General features: G+C 45.7%; 1 protein-coding gene across 1 annotated transcript in view; it reads left to right on the top strand.

Moving 5' to 3' along the window:
* The first annotated feature begins 229 nt into the window (after positions 1-229).
* The window catches only part of SPOCK1 (SPARC (osteonectin), cwcv and kazal like domains proteoglycan 1), a 466,123-nt gene continuing 439,235 nt past the window's right edge, over positions 230-27,117 (top strand). The window contains exons 1-2 of the mRNA XM_037016497.2: positions 230-387; positions 992-1,177. Of these exons, the coding sequence (XP_036872392.2) occupies positions 992-1,177 (186 nt within the window). The 5' untranslated portion in view covers positions 230-387. The remainder of the gene's footprint in view (positions 388-991; positions 1,178-27,117) is intronic.

Here is a 27,117-nt window from a genome sequence, read left to right as displayed (position 1 = left end):
TTTCGAGAGTGTCTCAACGCCAATCGGCTGCTCGGCCTCACGGCCCCAGGCCCTCGGCGGCCGCCCACCAGCCTAGGTCTGGAAGCCGGCCTCAGCCCTGCGGTAAGGGGTGGGTCCCCACTCGCGGGCGGCGGGGCCGCCGCACAGCAGCGCGCGGCCGCCAGGGGTCGCCAGAGGCCTCGGCTCGTGCGCTCGGGCCCCTCCGCCCGCGGGCGCCGCGCCCGAGCGAGCCGGGGAGCGAGCGGAGCCAGTGCGCGGCGGGCTCACACGGCGGCCGGACGCGCGGCGGAGGGTGGCGGGAGCGCCGGGAGCTGGGAGAGCAGCCTTCCCCGGACCGCGCCGCGGGAGCTCGGGGACTCGGACGCGGGGACCGGGCCGGCCCCCACGGTACGTCCCCGTGGAGCCCCGCGCCCCAACTTGGCGTGGCTGGGACCCCCTCGCGACCACCGCGGGCTGGCGGGGTCGGGCCGGGGGGTATCTTTGCACCCCCTTCTGCAGAGGCGGCGGGCGGGCGAGGGGTGTCCCCCTGCCCCCCAGCCGCGGGGACCCCTCGCGCCCGGTCCCGCCGGAGCCCGGGCAGCTGCTCGGAGCCGGCCCTCTTTTTCCTGCCCCGCAGCGCCGGGCGCCGTCCACGGTAGTGAGGTTTGCCGATTCGGGGCTCTCCGTTCTGGGGAGGGGTCCCGAGCGTAGAGGTCAGCAGCGCCCCGGAGAATAGGTGACGGGGTTCTCTGTAGTTTGCCAGCGGCCCCTGGTTTGTGACGCAGCCTCTCCGTTTGTGACCGAGCCCCCCATTCGTGAGACGGGTCCCCGGGTCTCCAGATCCGCGGTAGGCACCCCAGGTGTGCGAGGGCTGACCGCGTGCCCGCCGTGGGACCCCCGCCCCTGCAGCGGGGCCCGGTGGCGGGGGGCTCTGCGACCTCGGTGCCTCGCGAGGGGCTCGCCGCCGCCCGGCCCGCGCGGCTCACCGCCCCGCGCGTCCCCTGCCCCGCAGATGCCGGCGATCGCGGTGCTCGCGGCCGCCGCGGCGGCGTGGTGCTTCCTGCAGGTCGAGAGCCGGCACCCCGACGCGCTTGCTGGAGGCGCGGGCCCCAACCACGGCAATTTCCTGGACAATGACCAGTGGCTGAGCACGGTCTCCCAGTACGACCGGGACAAGTACTGGAACCGCTTCCGAGACGTGAGTACCGCGGCTGCCCGGCCCGCGGGGGCAGGGAGCGCCCCGGAGGCGGGGTGCGGAGGGGATCGGTGCACACCTCCCGCGGCAGCCTGGGGGTCGGGTGCCCGGGCTGCGTCTTGCCTGAGAGGAACTTTAAAGAGAACTTCCAAGGCTTGATGCTCCTCGCTGTTACCTTTGTCTAGGTGTGCGTTTCTGTAGGACGGCGCTGGTACGAACAGCGAGCAGCTGCGGGGAGAGAGGCTCCTAAGCTTCTGAGTTCTTCTAAGGGTGGTGGTTGACTTGTCAAGCCCTCTGGAGAACCTCTGTGGGGCAGCGGTGACTTGGACCATCTCTAGGGTGTGCTGGAAAAATCCCTGCTGCAGGGTTAGGTTTAGGGGTGAGCCCAGCTCATTTAGTAGGGGGCCAGATGTTCAAGAGGCTTGGAGGGTGGTGGTAATGGGCCTGATGAAATGTTGGGGTTGGGGGAGTGTGGTGGCTTTGGCTGCTGGCGTCTTGGAAGGGAAAGGGAGCAGGCGACTCTGTGGAGTTGTCCCCTGCCCTGAAGAGGAGCCTGGTGGCAGAGGATTGCCCCTTTGGGGAAGCCCTGGGAGGAGACAAGTTATTCCTGGGCACCCAGAGACACATCTGCTGCCTGTTTCTGCCCCAAGGCTGGCTGCTGGTCCCCAGGTACGCCCCAGAGGGTGTGGGGCAAGAGGCACCTGGCGCAGTCTTTCCAGCAGATGGCATCCCCTCTGTGCTCTGGGAGCAGCTGCCAGCTCTTTCCAAGGCTGCTCTGGGTGGCTGGGGCCGTGCGCTTCCAGAGGACCAGGAGTGGACTTACCATTAGGAATTCCTGTCCTTGAGAGACCTATACTGCAGAGCCCCTGTGGGCACAGGGCACAGGGCTCTTTGAGGTGGGAGATGGGTGGGAGTCACCCTCCTTCACCAGACTCTCCTCAGCCCCAGTCCTGGCTTCTGCAGGCCTTGCAGAGGAGAGTTTGAGAAATTCAGTGAATCCAGATGTTTTCTGGTACTTTCTGAAGAACACTTCTCCAGGTCCCATTCCGGAGGAACAGGTGCACCCATGGCCTTAAGTGGGGGCTGGCTCTTCTCCTCTCTGTTCCTCTTTCCCTTCTCTCTAGTCGACCATGGCAGCTTCTCTTTTCTTTGAAAGGGGCTTTCAAACACTTTCAATGAACTTTCAGTTATTTGGGGCCTGACTCTTGCAGCTGATAGACCCCAGCCACACCTGCCCCTGCTCCTGGATGCTCTGTGAACCATCTTCGATCCCCTTCCTGTTTGGCTACGAGGAGCTGACTACCTTTGCCAGTGGTCAGGTTCCTGGGCTGCATCTTGCAGCCAGAAAAAGAAGGGCAAACTGCCCCAAATATGCCTCAAGGAAGCTCCCATTAATGGACTCACTGAGGGTAGAAATAAATTTGCTTTTTTTGTTTCTTTTATTAGTACATTTTAGATAGAGTCAAGGGACAAGGCAGATGCTTAACTCGGCTGGAGATGGGAGAACTGGGCCAGGTGCAGAGGAGGTGGGGGCACCTTTGTGGACGCCTTGGTGTGCGTGGGGCTGGTGGATGGAAAGCAGCCGTGCTTGCTGGTCTTCGGGGTGTGGAAAGGTTCATTGTGCTTTCGTGTCTGCAAGGGTGTCTGTTCTTGGTGTATCAAAAGCATGACATTATTCTTATTTCCCCTCCAGCTTTAAATTTCTAAAATTGGGCTTTCTTCATTTCTTGTCTTGCAAATGGTGACGTTCTTTTGTCCTTGAATCAGTGTTTTTCCAAACCTGACTGATCATGAAGCTCATCTAGGGTGCTTGTTAAATCTCAGCACCCAGGCTCCCCCCTGGAGATTCCAATGCCATATGCCAGAATCCTATATTTTAAACAAGCATTCCAGGTAATTCTTAACTTGTTTGGGAACTTCTGCCTTAAATATTTAAAAATGTCCAAGGCTTAGCAAAAGAAAAAGGCTTCTGTGTTCAAATGCACTGCTAATTTGTTTCCAAGCAATTTTAGGTGTTTACCTAATATTTTTAACAGCTTATATTCTTTAAAATGATAACATAATCTAGCATACCATGAAAAACATCTAAAAATGTTAAATCCCAGGCATCTTCAGTCATCCACCATGTCATCTGCTTTGGGGGATCTTCTGATGTTAGCAGTGGCTCAGGCAGAAATGCCACAGACCTCTTTAAAGTGGTGTGAAACTAAAACGAGATGCTCCCTAGGCCAAGTCCGAGTGTCTTTGGCTGGGTCATTTCCTTGGAATAACCACAAAGCCTGGTTCCCTGGGACCAAGGAGTAAAAGGTTGCTGCCTGTAGGAACCAGCTATTGGGTGGGACAAAGCCCCAGCTGATGGTGCAGCGATGGTTTCCATGGAGCCAGGTCTTGCTTGAGGCTGGTAAAGCTCAGCTTCTCTGCTGTTGTTTTAGTTGTTTTGTTGAAGCCCCTGATAGCAATGATAACTGCCCTGAGATTACTGTTACGACGTTTTGGTTTTCAAAGTCAACATGAAAGAGATCTTCTTGCTTTTCCCCCTGACTCGCCACTTTTTTGCCCTTGGGGGGAGACATATTTAGAAGTGATTCCTGAACTTGTGAAACTAAAAACAAAGGGCTCCTTTGAGAGGGTTGGCAGTGCCCATCGGTGGTGGTATTGGGCTAACTTTGGAATGGAAATGGCGGCAGGTGTGTGCTCCATGCTCCCCTGCGAAGTGGTCCTGGTGCTCTCAGTACACAAATAATCAGGACCTCCTTTCCAGAAGTGAAACTTTCAGAACTATTCCATAGTTTCCTGCCTGGAGTGATGAATCCAGGAGAAATGTGACAGCATCCAGATGTTAGGAGATGTTTGCTCCTAAATGTGTTTGGTGGTCTGTTAGTTTGGTTATCATTCTTTTATGAAGACTAGGAGCTGGGATGACTGGGCCAGGTGGAGACCTGGACTCTTACACAAATACGGTATTAAGGAGAAGATGAAAAAGACATGTTTGTTTTAAGTTGCATGATAATTTCCCACTTCCAACTGTCATCCGATTACCTTTGTCTATCATCTGTCAACCTCTGAGGTTGCCGGGTCAAGATGCCACAACTGTTCGCCTGATTTGTACTGAACCCGACTTGGCGTTCCATAACCATTCCCCTAAGGAAAATTTCCTCTGTTCGTTCTTACATTCATTTGTACGTTCATTCATCACAATGAATGTTTGATCGTCTGCCACGTGCTAGGCAGTGGCTGTAGGGGTGAGCAAGATAAATAATATGATCTTTTCTGTCAGGTAACCTCTTGTCTAATGGATGAAATCCTTTAACTTATGGTGTCACACACTTCTTTCTTACTGTATTTTCTTATTTTTAAAAATACATTTTTTCTTGCAAAGGTAATATGTGCTGGTTGTAATTTAAAAATTAAAACATTGTAGAAATAGATAATACTTAACAATAAGCAAGCACTTCATGTGACAGATATTATTTAAGTTACTTTACATATATTATCTCAATATTCATAACCGTCCTGGAAGAGAGAAGTGCAACTATTATTCCCCATTCAGTGGATTTTGAGTGTGAGGTTCTGTTGAGACCATGGTGCAAGTCTTTCCTCCTCCATGTCTGAGCACAATCAGGGAAGAGCCTTAGATTGGGACAAAATGGATGGGAAGCCAGGTGGATGGGAAGCCAGGTAGGGGCCATTGATGCTGCTAATAATGAGCTTTTGATTTGATTAACATAATATTGTTGCTTACCCCAAACATAACATTTTCTTTCTTTTGCACACATGAAACTAGCCCTGACATTTAACCCTAGGATAATTGCCTTTAGCAGGCCCGAAGAATCAGAAGTGTTGCCTTGGCTGGCATTTTTTTTACCCCAGGGTGAAATGAGTCTGTGGTTCTCCTGAGACCACAAGGACCAGCCTGTGCTCGTTTTCCTTGTGGTGCGCACTTCGTGGGATTTTGTGGTCTCTGTAGGAGAACTGGGGTGGCAGGGAGCATCTGATCTTATTTGATCTTAACATACCAGCTATAATGAGTTTCCAGGACAGGTGGAGCTTATTGATGGAATAGTGGCTGGTGCGCTCAGTGGAGTTGGTGACCAGAGAGGTGGTGTGGCCTAGTGGGTCAGTCATTAATCTGTCGCCACAGAAACTCAGCTGGTAATGAGTAGCAGAAAATCATTTTGATGAAACAGTTTCAAGGACAATAAATGGGTTTGTGATTCTAACTCTCTCATGAACGTACGGTCTTAAATCCTCTAGACTAGATGACCACTGATAGAAATATTTCACAGGAATCATTTTAAAGGGACAGTCTGAAAGTTGGAAGGCCTAAGACCATTCTTGGGGTGTCTGTTCTGACCTTCCATTTGTCCTTGTTGGAGAAACCCTGATTCCTGCCTGGCAAGGATGGCAGAGATTCCAGGTCAAGTTCCCGTCTCTCCTGGTCCTCCCCCAGTCCTGCCCCTCATGCTTCAGCTGGGCTCAATTGCTGGGAGGATGAGGGCTCTTCTGTGTGGTGATGAGACCATTTTCAGAAGCAAGATGTGGTCCCAAGTGCACCAGCAGACCGCAGTGCTCCCCTAGAGCGGTGGGACCTAATCATCAGCCCAACTGTTCTATCATGTTTAGGGAGACAAAGTAATGTCAGTCATGAAATATTTTAGTCATTTCTTACTCAGCTACTCAATAGAATGTGTTTCAGACCAAATAACGCTCAATACCCAAACTTCGACACCTTCAGGATGACTCATTTTACCTTTCTGCTGGTGAGGCGACTGGATATGTTCCCTAGGAAATTCCTCAGATCCAAGCCCACACTTGGTCTCATCTCCCCAGAAGAGATCATTACAAACCAAAGAAATTAACTGTAGGAGAATAAATAATTTTCCCAAGGTTGCAAGTATTTTTTCACCATATTTCATCCTGTGTAAGATGCCATCTATTTTAAGATGCACCATTTTTGTGCACTATTAAGAAGACAGTTCCCAGGATAGAGAATTTAATAGACCCCTGGATAAAGCTAGGGCCCCAGAGGACTAATCCGCTCAGTGTAGAGGTAAGCAGAAAGAAACCTACCATGCAGAAAAGGGACTGTAGCAAATGACTTGCAAATCTCACCTTGGCACTGGTGGATGGAGGGAAAAAAAATGCTCTGAGCAACTGAGCAGGCAGGCAGACTCACAGGTGTCTGGCCTAAAGGTGCATTGCCATACCCTCCCCAAACCTTAGGCAGTTAAGTAGTCAGATTATCCTCTCTGAATCCCTGACTTCTCATTTGTTAAGTGGGGATAGTAATAGTCTATGGGTGGGGCTTCTAAACAGCAGATGACTGAAATCTAGTCCAAGATGGCATAAATGGAAAAGAAAACTTATTTACCTGTGTAACTGAGGTGTCTACTGATAAGCTATGGCTTCAGGTAAGGCTGGACCCGGGGACTCAGGTGACACCACGGGGCCTGTGTGTGTGTTTGTCATTTTTCTCTCCCCTGCTCCCTCCATCTCTGGGCTTGCTTTCTCCTGTTGGGTTTCTTCTCAGGCTGACTGATTCCATGTGATGCTTCATTACAACTACAAAATGTACATCAGCATATAGTTTTTATGTCTTAATAGTGTCAATAAATGTTCCAGAATTGAGACCTGTCAGGTTTACCCGTGGTAGGCACTCATCCCCCATCTGTCATGCTGGGCACGTTGGTAGGATGTGTGTGGGACCTGAGCCTAGAGTGGTGGTGTTGGGGCTCCACTGGATAGCATGGTTAAAGGGGGTGGAGGGATGGTTCCTTAATGAGGAAATGTACATCCCCTGTGGTGACCAGCTTCATAGCGTTGGCATGAAGAGTAAATTGGCTAACGCATATGAAGCTCTTAGCAAAGTGTCTGGCTTAATAAATACTGAGCAAGTGGAGGCTAGTATTAGTATTATTAACAACCTTACAATATTTGTATACATTATTCCTCAATTTGTAGTTACAAATATTTGTATTTTAGTGTTTTTAGTTGTTAGATGCTTACTGAAGTAAGAGCCTGAGTCTTATCATGCCTGGCATATATTAGGTGGTCAGTAAGCATTGTGTTGACTTGAATTGTTTTTCTAAGCACACCTTGTCATGAATCCCTGGGGAAGAGCCTGCAGGTGAATTACAGGTGTGTGTGTATGTTTATAGATTTTGGTTACAGGTGTGTGTATGGTAGGTGAAATTCAAGGTCACACACACACACTGAAAAATATTTTTTTGGTTTAACTCTTTTCTCTAAGCCAGGACCTCACAACTTTACAACCCCTTTTAGGGTGCACTGTTGTATAGAGCTTAGTGTCCCTAGATCTTTACTGTTGAGCCCAACACAGAATGATACTCAGTGAACGTTTGAATGAATTGGAATGAATGAAGGGATGAATGAGTGAATTATCCTGGACCAGGACTTTTCATACCTCCAGAATGGGGAGGAGGCCTTCTTTCCAAGGGGTGGTCCCAGTAAGTCATGCTGGCTTTGGACATGTGTCTCTCATTCTATTAGTAACTGACAAGTGACTATGGATACCAACAGATGGGGGTGCTGTTGAGAGTCAGGGGAACCTGACAGGGAAAGCCAGCCCCCTCACAATTCGGGAACCATCCCTGAACCTGTGAAAAGCTCTATGAGGCTAAGCCACGTCATGGTGAGGCACCCGTTCCTAACCTGGGTTCACCTGCCAGTCTTTCCACCTATAAATTTGGGTCTTTGGCTAAACCTTCAGTTTCTGCATCTGTAAAACTTGAGTTTTACCTACTTTGTGGGGTCTCGGGGAGGTTGAGTGAGGTCATGGCACAGAGAAGATGCTCATGTTCTCTGAGTGGCTGGTATACCTACCATCCTGATTTGCCGTCTGAAGGTCACTTCTCTTAACTTCTTCCCTGTGAATGTGAGGGAATTGTTGGGACACAGCTAGAGATGTTGTTCCATGTCTCCTGACTTAGAGGAATGTTGGGGAAATACGTTCCATTACCCTTGAGCTGTCTGCACTCCGTTTCTTGCCAATCTGGAAGGCTATGAGAGGTTCCGTATGATCCATTTTCTGTGATTTTCCAGTTGCAGCTCCTGGCACAGAAGACCTTCCTATCATATTTCACATCATCGCTGGGCCTCCCCTGAAACAGGGAATTCTCAACACAGCGAATCTGAGAAGGGGTTTGTGCCCAGCCATGCCTGAGATCTTAGTTATATGAAGGGTTCCCCAGGGATCTCTAATGTCCACAAAGCCCTGATTGTTATAACTTTTAATGATAAGCTCTGATCTAATTGCCTCCAGCCCATCTCAAAAGGTAAAAACCACCTTGTCCTACAGAATGGTCCTAGGCTGGCTTTGGGGTGGATGGGGTTCTGTACCACTGTCCACGGGAAAGCCCCTGCAGGGTCCAGCAAATGCTTCTTGTTGGTATTCAGGAGTCCCAGGCTCCAGGTTTGACTTTAGGACCAATAGGAAAATACTAGTAGGATCGGCCAGGCCTTTGTTCCTTTTCCTACAGATCCAACTCTTCATTTCCAGATCATTACAGGCTGTGAGAGGACGTGCAATCACTACAGCTGATGCAGGCTGGCTGTGGTTTAGAACAACACAAACAATAATGATAGCTAATGCAGGGCATGGTGGTTCATTGGTGCAGAGTCTCCAAATGCCAATTATGTGCCAGGCCTTTGACAGGTACTGGGTGAAGAAGATGGACATGGTCTGTGCCCTCCTGGAGTTTTCAGCCCAGCATGGCAGACAAGTAAACAATCACAGAATAATCACTGAAGGTACAGCTGAGAACAGTGCTACAGAGTGGAGGCGCAGATGCTCAGAGATATGAGTGGGCGGGGATGGGCCGATGAATTGTTTCGGTTGGGACTGCCTCCCTGGGAAAGGCGTTGGAGCCCAGCCCCCCAGGGGCAGGGGCGGGCCCAGGGAGGAGAGGAGGCGGGTGGGTCCGAGGCGGCGAGCGGGAAGAGCAGGCCCGAAGGTCTTGAAGTGGGGAAGACCTTGCTGGGTTTCCATGAGAGCTGTTCGCCCTGGGATTCTTTTAAGTAACAAGCTCTCTTGGTTCATTTTAAAAGCACGCTTTGCACATTTTTCAATTTGCCACATTCTGGGGGCAAGGGAACAAGTCTCCTGTGATAAGTAAGGTGCTCAAATGCTCCAGGTAGTTGGAAGGGTGGCCTGTTCTTTTGTTCTTTGTCTGTGCTGTCTTTTGCAGCCACCTCGACTGTGCAGATTTCCCTCCCCTCCCCCTCCTCCCCTTTCCAAAGGTCCTTCCTTCTCCTCATGTGTCAGAGCCCCTGGATTCTCCCCTCTGTGGGCAAGTGTCCGGGGCTGCAGAGCTCCTACAGTTTCTGCTGCTGTTTGGAAACAAGGCCACCATAGGTTTCATGGATGGAGCGATGATTCGTGGAGATCCTATTCTAAAGTGAGGCTAGTATATACGGGCTGCTCCTTACTTTTCTCCCTATTCCCCTCCCACTACCATTGCTGAGAACCTACTGGGTGCCAGGCTTGGGAGGCTGAGGATGAAAACCGAGATTTCTACCCTAAAGGGTCACAGACACGCATACAGTACCTTTGCCACACTGGAGTGCTGAGCAGTGGGTGGCATGTTGCAGCCCCTGGCTCTGTGCCCTCCCAAAGTCCCTGGGGCAACCAGGAGGGAAGTGGTTTCTTTTTGGGGAGGAGGAAAGGGGCTTTCACAGACTAGTGATGGGAATTTCTGGAGGTTATCCTGGAAGAATAAAACTAATGTCCAAATTAACTTGGCTGGATTGCTTTTCTTACGGTTGCATGAAGATATGTCCCTCAGGAATCTGCCTCCCTTGATCCTTTAAAACGAACTTTTTTTTTGGTGCAATGGGAAAGGGAGGAATGGAGGAAGGAAGGACAGATCACACAATTATTTGTAATAATTTGAAAACTCTTCCTGTGTGATCTGTAACATGTCACACTGCACAGGCCACTGTGCACATTCCCCAGCATAATTATGTGGTGGGCGAGCAGGCATTTATGCAAAGCCTGTTGGTGCCTGTGATTGGAGCAGGGAACCAGGACTTACTGCAGGTGTTGCAGGCAGTCTTTGCACAGATAAAACAGAAAGCTAATATGCAGACAGCAGGGGTGGCTACTTGTCTACTTCAGCTCTCCCCTTCTGTCCCACCATGTAGGTGAAATCACCCTAACTCAGTTCTAGCAAAGGCCAGACCAAGCTGCAGGTGACCAGTCATGGCCGAGGCATAAAGGGCAGACACCCAGGGCGGGGTGCTAGGGCAGTGGTTCTCACTCACACCCTTATAATCTTGAAAAATCACAGGCAGAACTTAGTTCAGTAGGTTGTTTAAAGCGTGGATTTCAGTCCCGAACTGTAGGGCATCGACTTCAATAGGTCCGAGGTGGCACCCAGGGCCCTGCAGGCTAAGGAAGCAGTCCAGGTGTGATTCCCATGCAAGTGATTCTCACTGTATTTCCAGAAAAATCCTGGAGAATTAATATTCATCCCAAATAGCCAACAGCATTTGCTCCCACGAATAATACAATTTTATGCGGAATGAGCATTTTGTCTCCAGTAATCATGAGCACGATGTTTCCCCCTTACGCCAGCAGGGCTACCTTGACATCAGTAGGGAGAAAGGTCTTGCTTTCCGGTGTGTGCATCTGCGTAGGTCTCAGCAGCGGCCGTTGTCACGAGGTGCTCCCGGAGTGGAATCCCATTTGACTCTTGACCAGCTTCTTGGGCATCAGAGGTGCTGATGCCCATGAGCACAGTGGAAGTGACGTGGGACTTTCTACGTGACAAAGTCCTCGGGGATCATCTCAGCAAATCTTTCTGTCTCCAAAGGGGTCTGAACCCAGCCGACTCTAGTCTCACTTTTCATCTTCGGGAGCGGAATTGGTATGTTTTGTGCATGGATGAACTGTAGGAAATTGTCGTTGACATTGGCTTTAGTTTATAGAGGTGGGGCTGAGGAGTGGTGCTTGTAATAAAGAATATGTACTGTCATGGGAGGTCTGCCCATGGGCACAGAGATGCCGACGCTGCCAGTTTGGAAACAGAGAAGGTCTGAGGGATGCGGGCTGGACAGTGACACCCCCTGCAACTCTATTTTTGGTGTATCAAATCCCTTTGCTTGGTTGACCAGATAATTCTGGAAAGATCAGAGGACTCCAAAAGGAAAGGCTCATTAAAGTTTAGACAATTTGAGGGTCAGTAGGACGTGTCAGGAGTGCTTGTTCTGAAGTGATCGATTGTGCTCTGAACAAACCTTCAGTCTTTGCTCTACCCCATGTTGCTGAATTTCCTCTGATTAATGGTACCTAAAATTGACAAAACCATTGCCAAGATGGAGAAAATAGTTAAGTGCATTGAACATAATTGTGTGGCTATTTAGGGTCTTTCCATAGCCCTATTACTAAGGGACAAGTGGGTAGTTTCCAGGTCTTTCTATGCCTATTGGACGTGCTGCTTCCCCTGTGACTGGTGGGCCTGGTTGGTGGGCCAAGCCACCACGTCCCATCTGAGCCAGCTAGCTTGGCTGTGACGCTGGATCTCGTCTGTAACTTTAGACCAGCCATCTGGTCCACTGGATGAGAATAAAAATGCTGTTCATGGTGAAGAGAAAACATGGCTGTTTCTACTAATGTTAGATAAGTCATGTGATTTTTTATAGGACAGGGTTGGTGGTTTAAAAATTTCTTCCTACCTCAGAAAGTCCTTTGCATGTGTTTGTACAAGTAGTTTGTTTCTTTCCGTGGTCATTATGGACCTAGAGCCTGGCTTTTCTAGTAACTAGAGGGTGCTTGCCAATCGAGGACCTGTTGGGAGTTTTTCTGCAAAGGAAAAGGCCTGGTCTACACCGGAAGCAGAGGCATGTGGCCTGAACCCGTCTCTGTGGGCAGGTAGCATAAGTGTTCATCTTTGAATCCATTGGGCCATCAAGCCTCCTCGGCTCACCTTGACTCTTACTGACATACACGGAAAGCCTCTGCTATTTCGCCTGCGTTTGGGGACCCAGACACTGCCAGTAGAAGGGTGCTGGTCTGTGTACTTGAGATGGATCATTAAGAAGAGCAGGATGGAGACGTGTGGGTGTGGAGTGGTGAGTTAAGTCTTGCTAGGGATCTAGGTCTAAGACCTGTAGCCAGTGGAGAGAGAATCAAGCAGAGACTCCCTATCTTCAGCAGCTCTGAACTGGTAGGGAGTACGTCTCCGTGGAGTACAACACGTATAGAGCAAAGGGTACGATCATAAATGCACCGCTCGATGCCCCTTGCAGAGTGAACAAGCTCAGACAACCAGCAGCCAGATCACAGAGCAGAATATTAGCATCTGTGAGGTCCATCTTGGGTCCTTGCAGTCACTACCTGTTCCCTTCCCAGGTGAGCAGTCTTCTGCCTTCTAACACTACAGATTAGTTCTGTCCTTTTTATACTTTTGTAATGGAATCGTGGGATACGGTTTTTTGGCTGCCTTCCTTTGCTCAAGGTCCAGCTTGGGGGACTTTGTTGTGTGTGGCTGTAGTTTGTTCATCCTCATTGCTGTGTGAATATTCTACAATCTGTTTTCCTGTTCTGTTGTTGAAGGACGTTTGGATAGTTCCCAAGTTTTGGCTGTTACATAATAGCACTCTCTTGGACACACATTTCTTTTGGTGATCCTGTGTATGCATTTTTTCAGGTTCATGCCTAGGTGTAGAATGCATCAGTCATAAGATCGGTTAATGCTCAGCTTCTGGAGACGTGGTGAAATAGTTTCTGCAAGTGGTTGTGCCAGTTACTGTCTCACCACTAGTACATGAAAATTTTCGGGGAACAACAGTTTTGTTTTACTGATTGAGAGATTTAAAAAAACCTATAATCTATCTTGTACATTCAATTTAACAAAACATATTGGGCATCTATTACATGTCAGGCACTTGCCCACCCTTATGGAGCCTATGTTCTAGTTGGGGGAGAAAAACAATATGAAGATTAAGATACAACAGTTGGTTGCAAGTGCTTACAGTGAAAAATAAACCAGGGTCACTCAATGGGAAAAGGATAGTTTCTTCAATAAATGGTGTTGGGAAAACTGGATATTCATATACAAAAGAATGAAACTGGCTCCTTACTTTATACCATTCACAAAAATTAACTCAAAAATAGATTATGGACTTAAATATAAGACCTGAAACCATAAAACTCCTAGATGAAAACATGGGAAAATCTCCTTGACGTCATTTCCGGCAATGATTTCTTGGATGTGGCACCAAAAGCACAAGCAGCAGAAGCATCAGATTAAAACATTTCCGCACAGCAAAAGAAAACAATAAACAAAACAAAAAGGTAACATACAGAATGGGGAAAATATTGACAAACCATGTATCTGATAATGGTTAATGTCCAAAATATATAAAGAACTCATACAACTCAATAACAAAAAACAAATAATGGAAAATTATATGGTGGTTCCTCAAGAAATACGATTGCTACCATGTGATTTAGCAGTCCTATTTCTGAGTATATATCCAAAGGAAATGGTCACTATCTGGAAGAGGTGTCTGCATCCCCATGTTCATTTCAGCATTATACACAATAGCCAATATGTAGAAACAACCTAAATGTTCTTTGACAGATGAGTGGGTAAGGAAAATATGGAAATATACACAATGGAATATTATTTAGCCATAAAAAAGGAAATCCTGCCATTTGCAACAACACAGGTGGAACTTGAGGGCATTATGCTAAATGAAATAAGTCAGAGAAACATAACACTGCATGATCTCAATTAAATGTGGAATCTAAAAAATGCCTAATTCATGGAAATAGAGAATAGATTGGTATTTGCCAATGTATGAGAGAGTTGGGAAGGGTCTAAGGGTTGGGGTGGAGGAAATGAGGGGATGTTGATCAAAGGGTACAAACTTCCAGTTCAAAGATGAATACATTTTGGGGATCTAACGTATAGCACGGGGGCTGTAATTAACAATATTATATTGTATACTTGAAAGTTGCTAAGAAAATAAATCTCAAATGTTCTCACTGAAACAGAAGCAAGAACAACATGGTAATCATGTGAGGTGAAGGATGTTATTAACTAATCTTATCCTGGTAATCATTTTGCAATATATACATGTATTCATCACATTGTACACCTTAAAATTACATGATATTAATATGTCAATTATATCTTAATAAAGCTGGAGAAAAACCTAGGATAAAAGGAATATGTAGGGGAGGTATTTATGCTCTAACTGTGGGTTTACCATTATTATTTTGACTATATTGTTCTTTTTCCAATACAAAGAAATAGCCAACCTAAAAAGATAATTTAGAAGATACTGAAAAAGAGAAATAAATCAGTTCCCATCTGCAGTCACCGTTAACACTTTTTTGGGGTCAATTTGCTTCCAGAGACTTTTTAATGCTAAAGTTTTTATTTCATGGTTGAGATCATGCTGTTGATATGATTTGGTGTTCTCTGTCCTTTCATTTAATGGCACAGCATAAACATTTTACTATAGTTTGATGCTATTCTTTGTAAATGACATTTTAATGGTGTGTATTAGTCCAGTGAGTATACATATGACAATATGCCAAACTAAAATATCTGGCAATAGACAATCAGTTGTTTCCATTTTTCCTTATTCTGAATAATTACATGATGAATATTTTGGGCATATGAACCTTTCTACAGTGAGAATCATTTCCTTATGACACATTCCCAGAAGTAGCCATCCATGGTGTACTGCCAGCACGTGCCTTTTAAAAGCCATTGATGTGTGTTACCACGTTGCGCTGATTCTACCCACAGAACTGCAGAAGGTGTGTTCCTGAGCCCTTGGCAGCGCTGGCTGTTAGCGGCTTTGTGTTGTAGAAGAGTGTGATGGAAACACAGCATGCCGTGTCATGTGCGGTCTCATCAATACGGGTACAAGGAGGCCTGTGAGCCCGGACTGGGTGGAACAGTTCTCTGAGCCCTCTTGATTGTATCAGGAAAACAAGGGTGTGAGACCAGAAGCTCCCCCAGAGGTGGGGGGTGGAAGCCTTCCCCCTTCCCACAGGCGGACCCTGCCTGGTGAGCATTTGCAGAGTGTGTTCTCTGAAGAGCCCTTTGAACTCGTTGTGCAGATATTAATGAATCCCAGCCTCATTCATAATTAGGAGCAGAAGCAGATGCTGCAAGGCTGATTTCAAATCAAACGGCTGCTGGCAGATCCCCTGCTACCGGCACAACACAGAGATGCTTTAGTGCCCTTGTGGCAGAGGAGGGTGAGAGGAGATCGTTAAGAACCAAGTCCATCCCCGGCACGGAGGCCAAGTGGCTTCTGCTGTTGAATGCAGACAAGGCTTGGGCCCACATCTCCGTCTTCCTTTGCGTTCAGGGCGTCGGCCTGATTTCCATCACCCAGGACTTCCTTGCCGCAGGCCTGTCTGGAGCACTCACCTCACAGTGGGCAGGGAGAAGGGTTTCCCCTGGCTGCCGACTCAGTGTCGTCGTGAACCAGGTGGAAAACACAACGGCTCTCCAGGGCTGTCAGCCCTTGGGGAGCTCTCTGCAGGACTGGAGCCGTGAGTCCTGACTGGAGAAGATACATTTGGCAAGGTTTAGAGACAGTTTTGGTTGGCACAGCTGTGATGAAGCCAAGGATACTGCTGGACGTCCTGCCGCATGTACAGATCTGCCCCCCGCCCATGACCATCAGCAGCGCCACAGCTGAGAAATGCTGGCCTGGAGACATGCTCACTCCTTTTGTGATTACTTTTTCCACTTTTGTTGAGAAATAATTGACACATATAACCGTGCAAGTTTAAACATGATATTTGATTTACATAAATTGTGAAATGATTACTGCAGTAGGTTCAGCTAACATTCATCTTCTTGTATAGATACAATAAAAAGAAAATAAGAAAAAAAGGAAAACATTTTTCCCTTGTGATGAGAACCCTTAGGATTTTTCTCTTAACTTTCCTATACATCCTACAGCAATGTTCGCGGTGGGCATCATGTTGTATGGTACAGCCCTAGTACTTAGGTAAATCTTAAAATGTTTATCTTAAAACTGGAAGTACAAACTTTTTTTGACCATCTTCCTCCAATTTCCCTTTCCCCAACCCTCCACTTTTAGTAACCACAAGTCTGATCTCTTTTTCTATGAGTTTTTTTTTTAATATTCTACATTTAAGTAAGATCATACAGTATTTGTCTCTCTCTGTCTGACTTATTTCACTTAGTATAAAGCCTTCAAGGTCCATCTATGTTGTTGTAAATGGTAGGATTTCCTTGTTTTTTAATGCTGAATAATACTGCATTGTATGTGTCTACACCACAGCTTCTTTATCCATTCATCTCTTGATGGATGCTTAGATTGTTTCCACATCATCGCTATGGTAAATAATGCTGCTACGCATGTGAGGGTGCAGATATCTTTTCTAGTTAGTGTTTTCATTTCCTTAGGATGTATTCCCAGACATGGAATTACTGAATCATACGGTAATTCTATTTTTCATTTTTTCAGGTATTATCTGTGTAGTTTTCCACTCTATATAGTTGATACAGGCATAGTGGCCATATCAACTTAGAATCCCACAACAGTGCACAAGGGTTCCCTTTTCTCCACACACACACACCAGCTTTTGTTCTGTCTTGTTTTTTTTCCCTTTTGATGATGGCCATTCTAACAGGCATGCGGTCATATCTCAATGTGGTTTTGGTTTGCATTTCCCTGATGACTAGTGATGTTGAGCATCTTTTCCGTGTATCTCTTGGCCTTTTGCGTATCTTATTTGTAGAAATGTTTACTTAGGTCTTTTGCCCACCTCAAAATCAGATTTTCTTTTTGCTGTGTGAGGTCTTTACATACTTTGGATATTAATCTTATCAGATACATGGTTTACAAATATTTTTTCCTATTCTGTAGGTTGTCTTTTCACTTTGTTAATAGTTTCTTTTGCTGGAGAAAAACTTTTTAGTTTGATGTAGCCCTTCTTGTTTATTTTGTTGGCTCATGCTTTAGGTATTGTATCCAAAAAATCATTACCAAGACCCATGCCAAGGAGCTTTATTCTTTCTTTTCTATTTCTTTTTCTGTTTCTTCTAGGAGTTTCCTGGCTTCAAGTCTTACATTCATTTAAGTCTTTAATCTACTTTGAGTTAATTTTTATGAGTGGGTCCAGTTTCATTTTTATATGTGAATATCCAATGATCTCAGCTCCTTTTTTTTTTTTTTGAGAGGGCATCTCTCATATTTATTGATCAAATGGTTGTTAACAACAAAAAATTCTATATAGGGGACTCAATGCACAATCATTAATCAACCCCAAGCCTAATTCTCAACAGTTTCCAATCTTCTGAAGCATAACGAACAAGTTCTTACATGGTGAACAAGTTCTTACATGGTGAATAAGTTCTTACATGATGAACAGTGAAGGGCAGTCATCACAGAAACTTTCAGTTTTGATCACACATCATGAACTATAAACAATCAAGTCAGATATGATTATTCATTTGATTTTTATACTTGATTTATATGTGAATCACACATTTCTCCCTTTTTTTTTTAATGAAATGCTGAAGTGGTAGGTAGATGCAAGATAAAGGTAGAAAACATAATTTAGTGCTGTAAGAGGGCAAATGTAGATGATCAGGTGTGTGCCTGTAGACTATGTGTTAATCCAAGCTAGACAAGGGCCTTAAAACATCCACGGATGCAGAAGATTTCTCTTAAAACAGGGGGGGTGAGGTTCTGAGCCTCACCTCTGTTGATCCCCAATTTCTCACCTGATGGCCCCCCTGCGACTGTGCCTGTCTTAGGTTGTTCCTCCCTTGAGGAATCTTACCCGTCTCTGGCTAACCAGTCATCTTCCGGGGCCATACAGGGAAATGTAATGTTGGTAAGTGAGAGAGAAGCAATGTTCTTTGAAAAGGTTAGCTTTTTACTTCTTTGCAGATTTATGCCCTGTGATCAGCCCTTTTTTTGTTTATTGAAGAGACTGCCTTTCCTCTCTTGAGTGTTTTTGGCTCCCGTGTCAAATACTGGTTGACCATGTAAGTTTGGGTCTATTTCCGGGCTCTTGATTCTTCTCTGTTGATCTGTGTGTCCTTTTTATGCCAGTACCATATTGTTTTTTTTAAAAAAATGTATCCTCATACTTTATTTTTATTATTTAAACATGTTAAAGTGATTTATTTATTTATTTATTTATTTATTTATTGAAGGGTAGTCGACACACAGCACCACATTAGTTTCAGGTGCACAACACAGCGACCCAACATCTACATACATGATAATTCCAGGCACCAGCCATCACCACACCAAGTTGCCACAATACCCTGACTACACTCCTCATGCCATACACCACATCCCAGCCACTCATCCACTTTACAACTGGAAGCGTATCCTCTTTTTTCTTTTTTTTTGTGAGGGCATCTCCCATACCCACTGATCAAATGGTTGTTAACCACAACAAAACTCTGTATAGGGGGGTCAACGCCCAACGCACAACCATCAATCCACCCCAAGCCCTACCCTCGTCAGTCTCCAATCCTCTGAAGCACAAGGAACAAGTTCCCACATGGAGAACAAACTCCCACACAGTGAACAAGTTACATGGTGAACACCACAAGGGCAGTCACCACAGAGGCCCCCGGCCTCGATCATGCACCACGAACCACGAACAGTCAGCTCAGATATGAACGCCCATCGACCCCTGTGCCTGATCTACATGTGGATACCACAGCCCTCTCCTTGTCATTGTCATTTTTAACAAAATGCTGAAGTGGTAGGTAGATACAAGATAAAGGTAGAAAACATAGTCTAGTGTTGTAAGAGAGCAAATGCAGACGACCAGGTGTGCGCCTGCAGACCATGCGCCAATCCGAGCTAGACAAGGGCAAGAAAACATCCACGGGTGCAGAAGATTTCTCTCAGAATGGGGGGGGGTAGGTTCTAAGCCTCACCTCTGTTGACCCCCATTTTCTCACCCGATGGCCCCCCTGTGACTGTGCCCGTCCTAGGCTGCTCCTCCCCCGAGGAATCCCACCCGTCTCCGGCCAACCAGCCATCCTCCGGGGCCACACAGGGAAATGCCAAGCTGGCAAGCGAGAGAGAAGCCCCACTGCCCGAAAAGGTCAGCTCTCCACCTCCCTGCACATTCCACGCCCTGCGGCTTCCACGCCCAGCACCCGTCCCGAGGTGTCCCCACCACCCGGAAGAACCACGACACTCGGCAACCTCGACACGAGGCACGAACTCCACCCAAGGGCCACAACTAGGAAGGAAGAAGAAAAGCTACAGAAGCAGCAGGCGGAAGAAAACCTGGGAAGACCGACCACTTCCTTGACACACCCTCCCGCAGAGCAACCCCAGCATGCACACAGGCTTCAAACCACCAATCAAATTGCACACACACACCAGCACAACAGGAGCACAGCGCACAACCAAAGCGCACCTGCAACCACCAGCCATCTGCAGTGAAACCAAGAAAACCAGCCAGGCACCCCAGGCACCTGCGAAAACCCATCCACAACATGGTGAATACTGTCCAACTGAACCCGAACAGTCCGAGAGAAACCAGACAAACCAAAACAACCCACTCCCGGGGGCCGTTCACGTCCCACATGCTCTCCCAACAGTAAATAGTCTGCAGCTGCAAGACTGCGGAGCGCCACAACCTGCACTTCCAATTCTTGGCTGAGTTCCAACTACCATATTGTTTTGGTGGCTAGTTTTACAGTGGAGCTAGAGATCAGGCAGTGTGATGCCTCCTACTTCGCTTCTTTTTTCTCAGGATTTCTTTCTCTATCCAGGTTTTTTTGTGATTTCATATACATTTTAGGAATTTTTTTTCTACTGTAAAAAAATGCCATTTGAATATTGATAGGGATTGCACTGAATCTATAGATAGTTGTTGGTAGTATCAACATTTTAACAATATTGAGTCTTTTAATCCGTGAACACCAATACCTTTCTATTTGTTTGCGTCTCATGTCTTTCATCAATGTCTTACAGTTTTCAGAGTAGAGATCATTCACCTCCTTAAATTTATTCCTAAGTATTTTATATTTTTGATGCTATTTTAGATGGAATTAGTTGTTATTTTTCAAAAAATATGTTATTAGTGTATAGAAATGCTACTGATTTTTGTGTGTTAATTTTGTATCCTGCAACTTTAGTGAATTTGTTGATTACATATAGTTGTTTGGTTGAGTCTTTAGGATTTTCTATATATAAAATCATGTCGTCTACAAATAGAGATGGTTTTACTTTTTTCTTTCCAGTTCTGATACCTTTTATTTCTTTTCCCTCGCCTGATTGCTTTAGTTAGGAGTTCCAGGACTATGTTGAATAGGCGTCTTAAGAGTGGGCATCCTTGTGTTGTTCGTGATCTTAGAGGAAAAGCTTTCCACATTTCACCATTGAGTATGATATTAGCTGTGGTCTTGTCATATATGACCTTTATTATGTTGAGGTATTATGTTCTTCTATGCATGATTTGTGAAGAGTTTTTATCAAGAATAGATGTTGAATTTTGTCAAGTGATTTTTCTATGTCTATTGAGATGATCATATGGTTCTTTTCTTTCATCCTATTAATGTGATATATCACGTTAATTGATTTGTGAATGTTGAACCGTTCTTGCATCCCAGGGATAAATCCTACTTGATCATTGTGAATGATCCTTTTATGTGCTGGTGAATTCAGTTTGTTAGTGTTTTGTTGAGAAATTTTGTATTTATATTCATCAGGGACATTGGCCTGTAGTTTTCCTCTCTAGTCGTGTCCTCTTTGGGTTTTGGTGTCCGAGGATAATATGTAAAATGAGTTTGTGTGTGTTCCCTCCTCTTTGATTTTTTGGGAGAGTTTGAGAAGGATTGGTATTAATTCTTTAAATGTTTGGTAAAATTCACCAAGTGAAACCATTTGGTCCTACATTGGGAGATTGTTGATTGCTGACTTAAACTCCTTACTAATAACTGGTCTAGTCAGATTTTCCATTTTTTCCTGACTCAGTCTTGGTAAATTGTATGTTTCTAAGAATTTTCCATTTCTTCTAGGTTGCCAAGTTTGTTGGCATGTAGTTGTTCAGAGTAGCCTATTATGATCCTTTGAATTTCTGTGGTACCAGTTCTAATGTCTCCTTTTTCATTTGTAATTTTGTTTATTGGGGTCCTTTTTCTTTTTTCCCTTGGTTAGTCTAGCTATGAGTTTGCCAATTTTGTTTACCTTTTCAAAGAACCAACTCATCGTTTTGTTAAACTTTTCTGTTATTCTGTTCTCTAGTTCACTTATTTCTGCTCTAGTCTTTATTATTTCCTTTCTTCTGCTAAGTTTGGGCTCTGTTTGTTCTTTGTTTTCTAGGTCCTTAAGGTGTAGAGTTACTTTTTTTATTTGGGATCATTTTTGCTTCTTGTAGATATTTGTTCCTATGAACTTCTTTCCTAGAACTGCTTTTGCTGCATCTCCTAAGTCCTGGTATATTGTGTTTCCATTTTTGTTTGTCTCAAGGAACATTTTTATTTCCCCTGTAATTTCTTCTTTTGTTCAGGTGAGTGTTCTTTAATTACTATGTGTTCAGGAGTTTTCCAGGTTTCCTCTTGCTGACTTCTAGTTTCATGCTGTTGTGTTCAGAGAAAATACTTGTTATGATTTTAAACTTCTGGGATTTGCTCAGACTTGTTTGGTGGCCTAACATGTGGCCTCTCCTAGGAAAAGTTCCATGTGTGTCTGAGAAGAATATGTATTCTGCTACTGTTGGACGGAATGTTCTGTAGATGTCTGCTGGGTGCATTTGGTCTGTCACGTTCAAATCCATTGTTTCCTTATTGATCCTCTGTCTGGGTGATCCATCCATTGTTGATGGCAGGGTATTAAGGTCCTCGGCTATCAGTGTGTGACTGTTTATTTCTCCATTGAGCTCTGTTAGGTTTTGCTTTATATATTTAGGTGCATGACTGTTAATAATTGTATCTTCTTGATACATTGACCCCTTTATCATGAGGTAATGACTTTCTTTGTCTCTTTTTACCATTTTTAGTGTGAAGTCTAGTTTGTTTCAAGTATAGCTGCCCCCACTTTATTTTGGTTACCATTTGCTTGAAAGTCTTTTTCACTGTTCCTTCACTCTCAGTCTGTGAGTCTCAGTCAGTCTGTGTGTCTCAGTCAGTATGTCTTTAAGGTTAAAGTGAATCTCTTGTAGGTAGTGTATCTTTGGGCTTTATTTTTTAACTTGTTCTGTGTCTTTTAATTGGAAAAATTATTCTGTCTACATTTGAAGTAATTATTGATGGGTAAGGACTTACTCCTTGTTAATTTTGTTTGTATCCTAGATCCATTGTCCCTTATTTCTTATCCTGCTGCCTTTTCATGTGTTTTGGTGTCCTTTGGTACCAGTATGTTTTGACCTCTTTATCATGTTCTTTTGTGTAATTGCTATAGGTTTTTCCCTGTAGGTATCACAGGGCTTATGTAAAATCTCTTAAAATTACAACACCCTGTTTTCAACTGATAAGAAGTTCAAAAGAATTTGTAGACTTTACACTTTCATTTCTCTTCCTCCTCACATTTTAGGTTATTGCTATTAAACGTTTTCACGTTTGTTGTATATCTACCAGGTTATTGTAGTTGTGGTTATTTTTGCTCTCTTTCTTTTTTAGCTTTTTACCAGAATTGTAAGTGAATTGAGCACCACTGTTACCATATCACATAATCTATGATTATTGACATATGTATTTATAATGTATATGGCCATACATTGCCAGTTATATTTCTGCTCCCTTGTTGTTTTTTTATGATATTGATGAGCATTCTTTTATTTCCACTCAAAGAATTCTCTTCAGCATTTCTTGTAAGGCAGGTCTGGTGGTAATGAACTCCCTCAGCGTTTGTTTGTTCAGGGAAGTCTTTCTTCCTCCTTTGTTTCTGAAGGGCAGCCTCACCAGGTATGGAACTCTTGAGTGGTAGTTCTTTTCTTTCAGCATTTGTATCTGTCATCTTATTCTCTCCTGGCCTGAAAAGGTTTCTGTTGAGAAACCCACCAATAATGTAATGGGGTTCCCTTATATGTAACTTCTCTCTTTTCCCTTGATGCTCTTAAAATTCTTTGTCTTTGACTTTTGACAGTTACATGTCTCAGTAGAGCCTCTTTAGGTTCATCTTACAGGGGGATCCTTTGGGTCTTGGGGACCTGGATGCCCATTTCTTTCCTCAGGTTGAGGAAATTTTCAGCCAATATTGCTTAAAATAAACTTTGTGGCCCTTTCTCTTTCCCTTCTCCTTCTGGATTTCCCATAATGTGAATATTGTTTCTTTCCACTGGGTCCCATAATTCCCATAGGCTTTCTTCACTCTTTTTCACGCTTTTTTCTCCTCTGAGTAGTCTCTAAAATCCTGTCCTCCAGGTTGGTGATTCTTCTGCACGGTGGAGTTTACTTTTAATTCTATTGATTCTTCAGTTACTGTATTTTTCAATTCTAGGATTTTTTTTTTTAATATATTGTTCTTTCCTTGCTGAACTTCTTGTTTTGTTCATGTGTTGTTTGCCTACTTCGTTTAGTTCTCTGTGTTTTCTGGTAGGTCACTAAATTTCCTTAAGAGGATTATTCTGAATTCTTTGCTTGTTCATAGATCTATATTTCTTTGGAGTCAGTTATTGGAACTTTATTGATTTCCTTTGATGGTGTCATATTCACTTGATTTTTGTGTGATCCTTGACTCCTTACATTAGTTTCTGTGCGTTCAAATAATTCAGTTCTTCTTCCAGACTTTGCAGGCTTGTCTTGACACAGACCATTCTTCACCAGTCAGCTCTGTTTGGGTTTTTGGATACGTCTGCTGGTAATGTCCTTGGGCAGGTGGGGCCTGCTATTATGGTCTATTTCTGGGCAAGGCTGCTGGTTGAATTCTGAGGTTGGGCATGGGTAGTGTGTCTCTGGTGGGACAGTCGGATAGGACTTCTGGCTTGGTTGCCTACCCAAGGGAGGCCGTAGGACCTGCTCCACAGTTGCCTGGATTCTCTGGTCAGGCTTGCTGGATGGTTGGGACTGAGTACTATGTTCAGTAATAGATGGGGCTATGAATTAGCTTCCCCTTTCTGGCAGGGCAACAGGACAGGACCCAGGGTGTACAGATCATTGCTTGGGGACCTGAATCAGGCCAAAGTGTGTGTGTACTGAATTCCCTGGCCAGGTGAGGCTATCAGTTTTGCTCTGCAGGTGGGGAAGCCATGGGTTGTATTTTCTGTGTGAGTCCCACTGTACATAGGACTTTTGAATGAGCTGCTGAATGGCTTGTGCTGCTTCCCAGGTGCTCTGGTCAGGTTCTCTGGTTGGATAGGCTGCAGGCTTTGTTCAGAGGTGAGTGGGGCTACAAAGATTCCCTGCCAGGGTGCTGGTAAAGCTCTTTGATGTCCTAACATAAACGGGCTCACACCCCAAGTTCCCTGGCTGAACGGGGCTACTGGTTCTGCTCTACAAACTACTGGGTTTGCCTGCACTTACCTAGTTGAGTGCCACTGGGGCCACACATTAGGAGTTGTCACCAACCGTGTGGTCAGATGGGGCTGGAAGATGCTCTCCACAGAGGGCGGGGTTCTGGACCCCACTTCTGCCTGAGGGTGGGCAAACGAGGCTCTGGGGCTGGCAAGACTCCTGCTTTAGGATCTAAACCAGGTAAATCTTCATCCCTCCGAGTTCCCTGGTCAGAGCGCTCCTGACCTGGTTCTGCGGCTGAGCAAACAGACGGGCTGGTTGGGATCACTGCTTGGCCTCTGCAAGAATGACTCACTGTGATGAGATCCACGTGCTGGTCACTGCAAGCCCCCCTCTGCTCTGTGACCGACTCCCAGGGAATGACCCTTGCGGATTCCCTGGTGGCGTGAGATCAGAGTAGTGGCTCCCATTAAGTCACCCTGGTGCTGGGAGGTGCTGATCATTCCCCTAGGTTTTCGTTTCCCCACTGGAGGCTTGGGGGAGACCCCTCCACATGGTGCTGTGCCAGCCTGGGGGAGGGGCAGTGAGCTTAGCATGTAGCGGCTTCTCTGATCCTCCTAACACAGTCCCTCTTGGTCTCTGGTGCAAGGGGTGCTTCGGCCTGACCCGCATGTTCTAGGATTCTCTCAGTGGCGTCCTGTTCTTGAGTAGTTGTCAGTTGTTCTTGTGGGCACAGTGAGGTCAAGAACAACCTGTGTTGCTTTACTGGTGATGTCACTCTCCCTGATTATTATTTTTTAAGGAAGGTGTAGTCCAGGTGGATGAAGCTGAGAGTGAGGGGCATAAGATAAGCCATTCTTTTTGTCATTCCTTTAAGAAATAAATGTGCCAGGTACTGTCTTAGGCTCTGGGACATAAGACAGACATATGGATAGAAATAAATAAAACAGGCAAAATTCTCTGTCCTTGTGGGGCCTAAATTCTAGGGTGTGAGCTGCTCTTATTCCAGATAGTTGACTTTTCCAGAGCCAAGAGAAGGGAGAATCCATCAAATAAATACATTACTTTTTTTATATTCTCAGGAAATCTGATGTATTATTGCAGCCAATCACATATAATAACGATGATGTCATTTTCCTTATTTTTGCCAAGACAGCCTTAGGGAGTTTTTGTGTGAGATTGGTGTGTATTTATCTGTGAGTCACAGTAAATTGCCTGCCTGACTTTGTTTCCCTGAGGAGTGGGAAAATGCAGCATAAAACGATTTCCATTTTCCAAAAGAACTGACAGCCTCCAGATGTTTGGGCTGGCCACCCTCTCTTGAATCCGTTTTGCTGTACATCTTGGGTCGCAGCCATTATTTTCACCAAGATGATCCTGTTCACAGCTCACTTCCTGTTCATACGCTGTATGGCAAATGTGAATGCTGCAGGGGTGCCGGCCATTGCCACACGGCTCCGCTGGGGAGCACATTCCTTGCACTGAGTTCTCATTTGGCCTGTTGGAGGCACACCTGGGCCGTGAGCTCCTGCATTCCAGGACCTTGGCTCATGATCTCTAGCCTCTCGGAGGCTGTCAGATGTTCAAACACGTACTTGAGGATGTCTTGGGAACTTTTCCTCTTTCCCTGTGTAATTGCAACACTCTCCCTTGGGAAGGGAAGGGGGACACAGCCCATGAGAAGGCGAGTGTGCCCACTTGGCCTCCCGGAGGATAGCCCCCCAAGTCTCTACTTCTGGCTGGAGTACTCTGCAAGTCTAGACTCATATGGTACTGGAGATGGGGAGAGTAATGTATCTTGTCTGTGTGGATGTTTTTATAGCTTCTGTTTGTGGATGTGAAGACTTAGCTCAGGATTACATGTGTACCATGTGCCCTGCCCCACGGAAACACCCTTGGGCATTTCTACTGTGTCCCTTTCCCTTCTCAAAACGGCCCTTCTTTTTCTCCTTTATTCTGCACCCCTCCTGGCCCTAAAGTTCAGCATGGGTTGCTATCTCTGCCCCATCTGGTCTGTCTGCTGGGGAAGCTTGGATGTCTTAGGCATGGGTGAGAGTCCAGAAAAAGTCTTTTTTTTTTTGTCTGGTCTGAAAAACCCTTCCTCTTTGAAAATTAACTTCCCAACAACACATCCTGTGTGATGCTAAGCTAAGCTACATCTTTGTCCTTTCTATCCCTGAGTTAATGTTGAGAGGCCCACGGAATTCTTGGGCATACTTAAGGGGGCGTGGAGCTCCCCCATTGCTGCACCCCTGCCCCACTTTCTGCAACTCTGGGGGACCGCTTTCTTTGTGGCGTTATATAGACCTGCGGCCGATGTCGTCACTCCATTACCAGTTGTCCACTGTGGGACCTTGGTAACCACATAAATCTTCTGCAGTCACTTTTTAGATATATTTTTTCAGTCATAGTTTTTAAATCTCACACTCCCTCCCACACGTTCTCCCACCTTGCACAGAGTTAGTGTTTTCATAGTGCATAAAACTTACCTGCAGGTAGCAGAGATGTGGATACATAGGCAAGAAACTCAGCCGAGTTATGTGG

Source organism: Manis javanica, chromosome 14 (genome assembly GCF_040802235.1).
Source record: "Manis javanica isolate MJ-LG chromosome 14, MJ_LKY, whole genome shotgun sequence".
Lineage (NCBI taxonomy): Eukaryota > Metazoa > Chordata > Mammalia > Pholidota > Manidae > Manis > Manis javanica.
The sequence above is the reverse complement of the archived record's forward strand: the minus strand, read 5'-3'. Positions and strand labels throughout refer to the sequence as shown.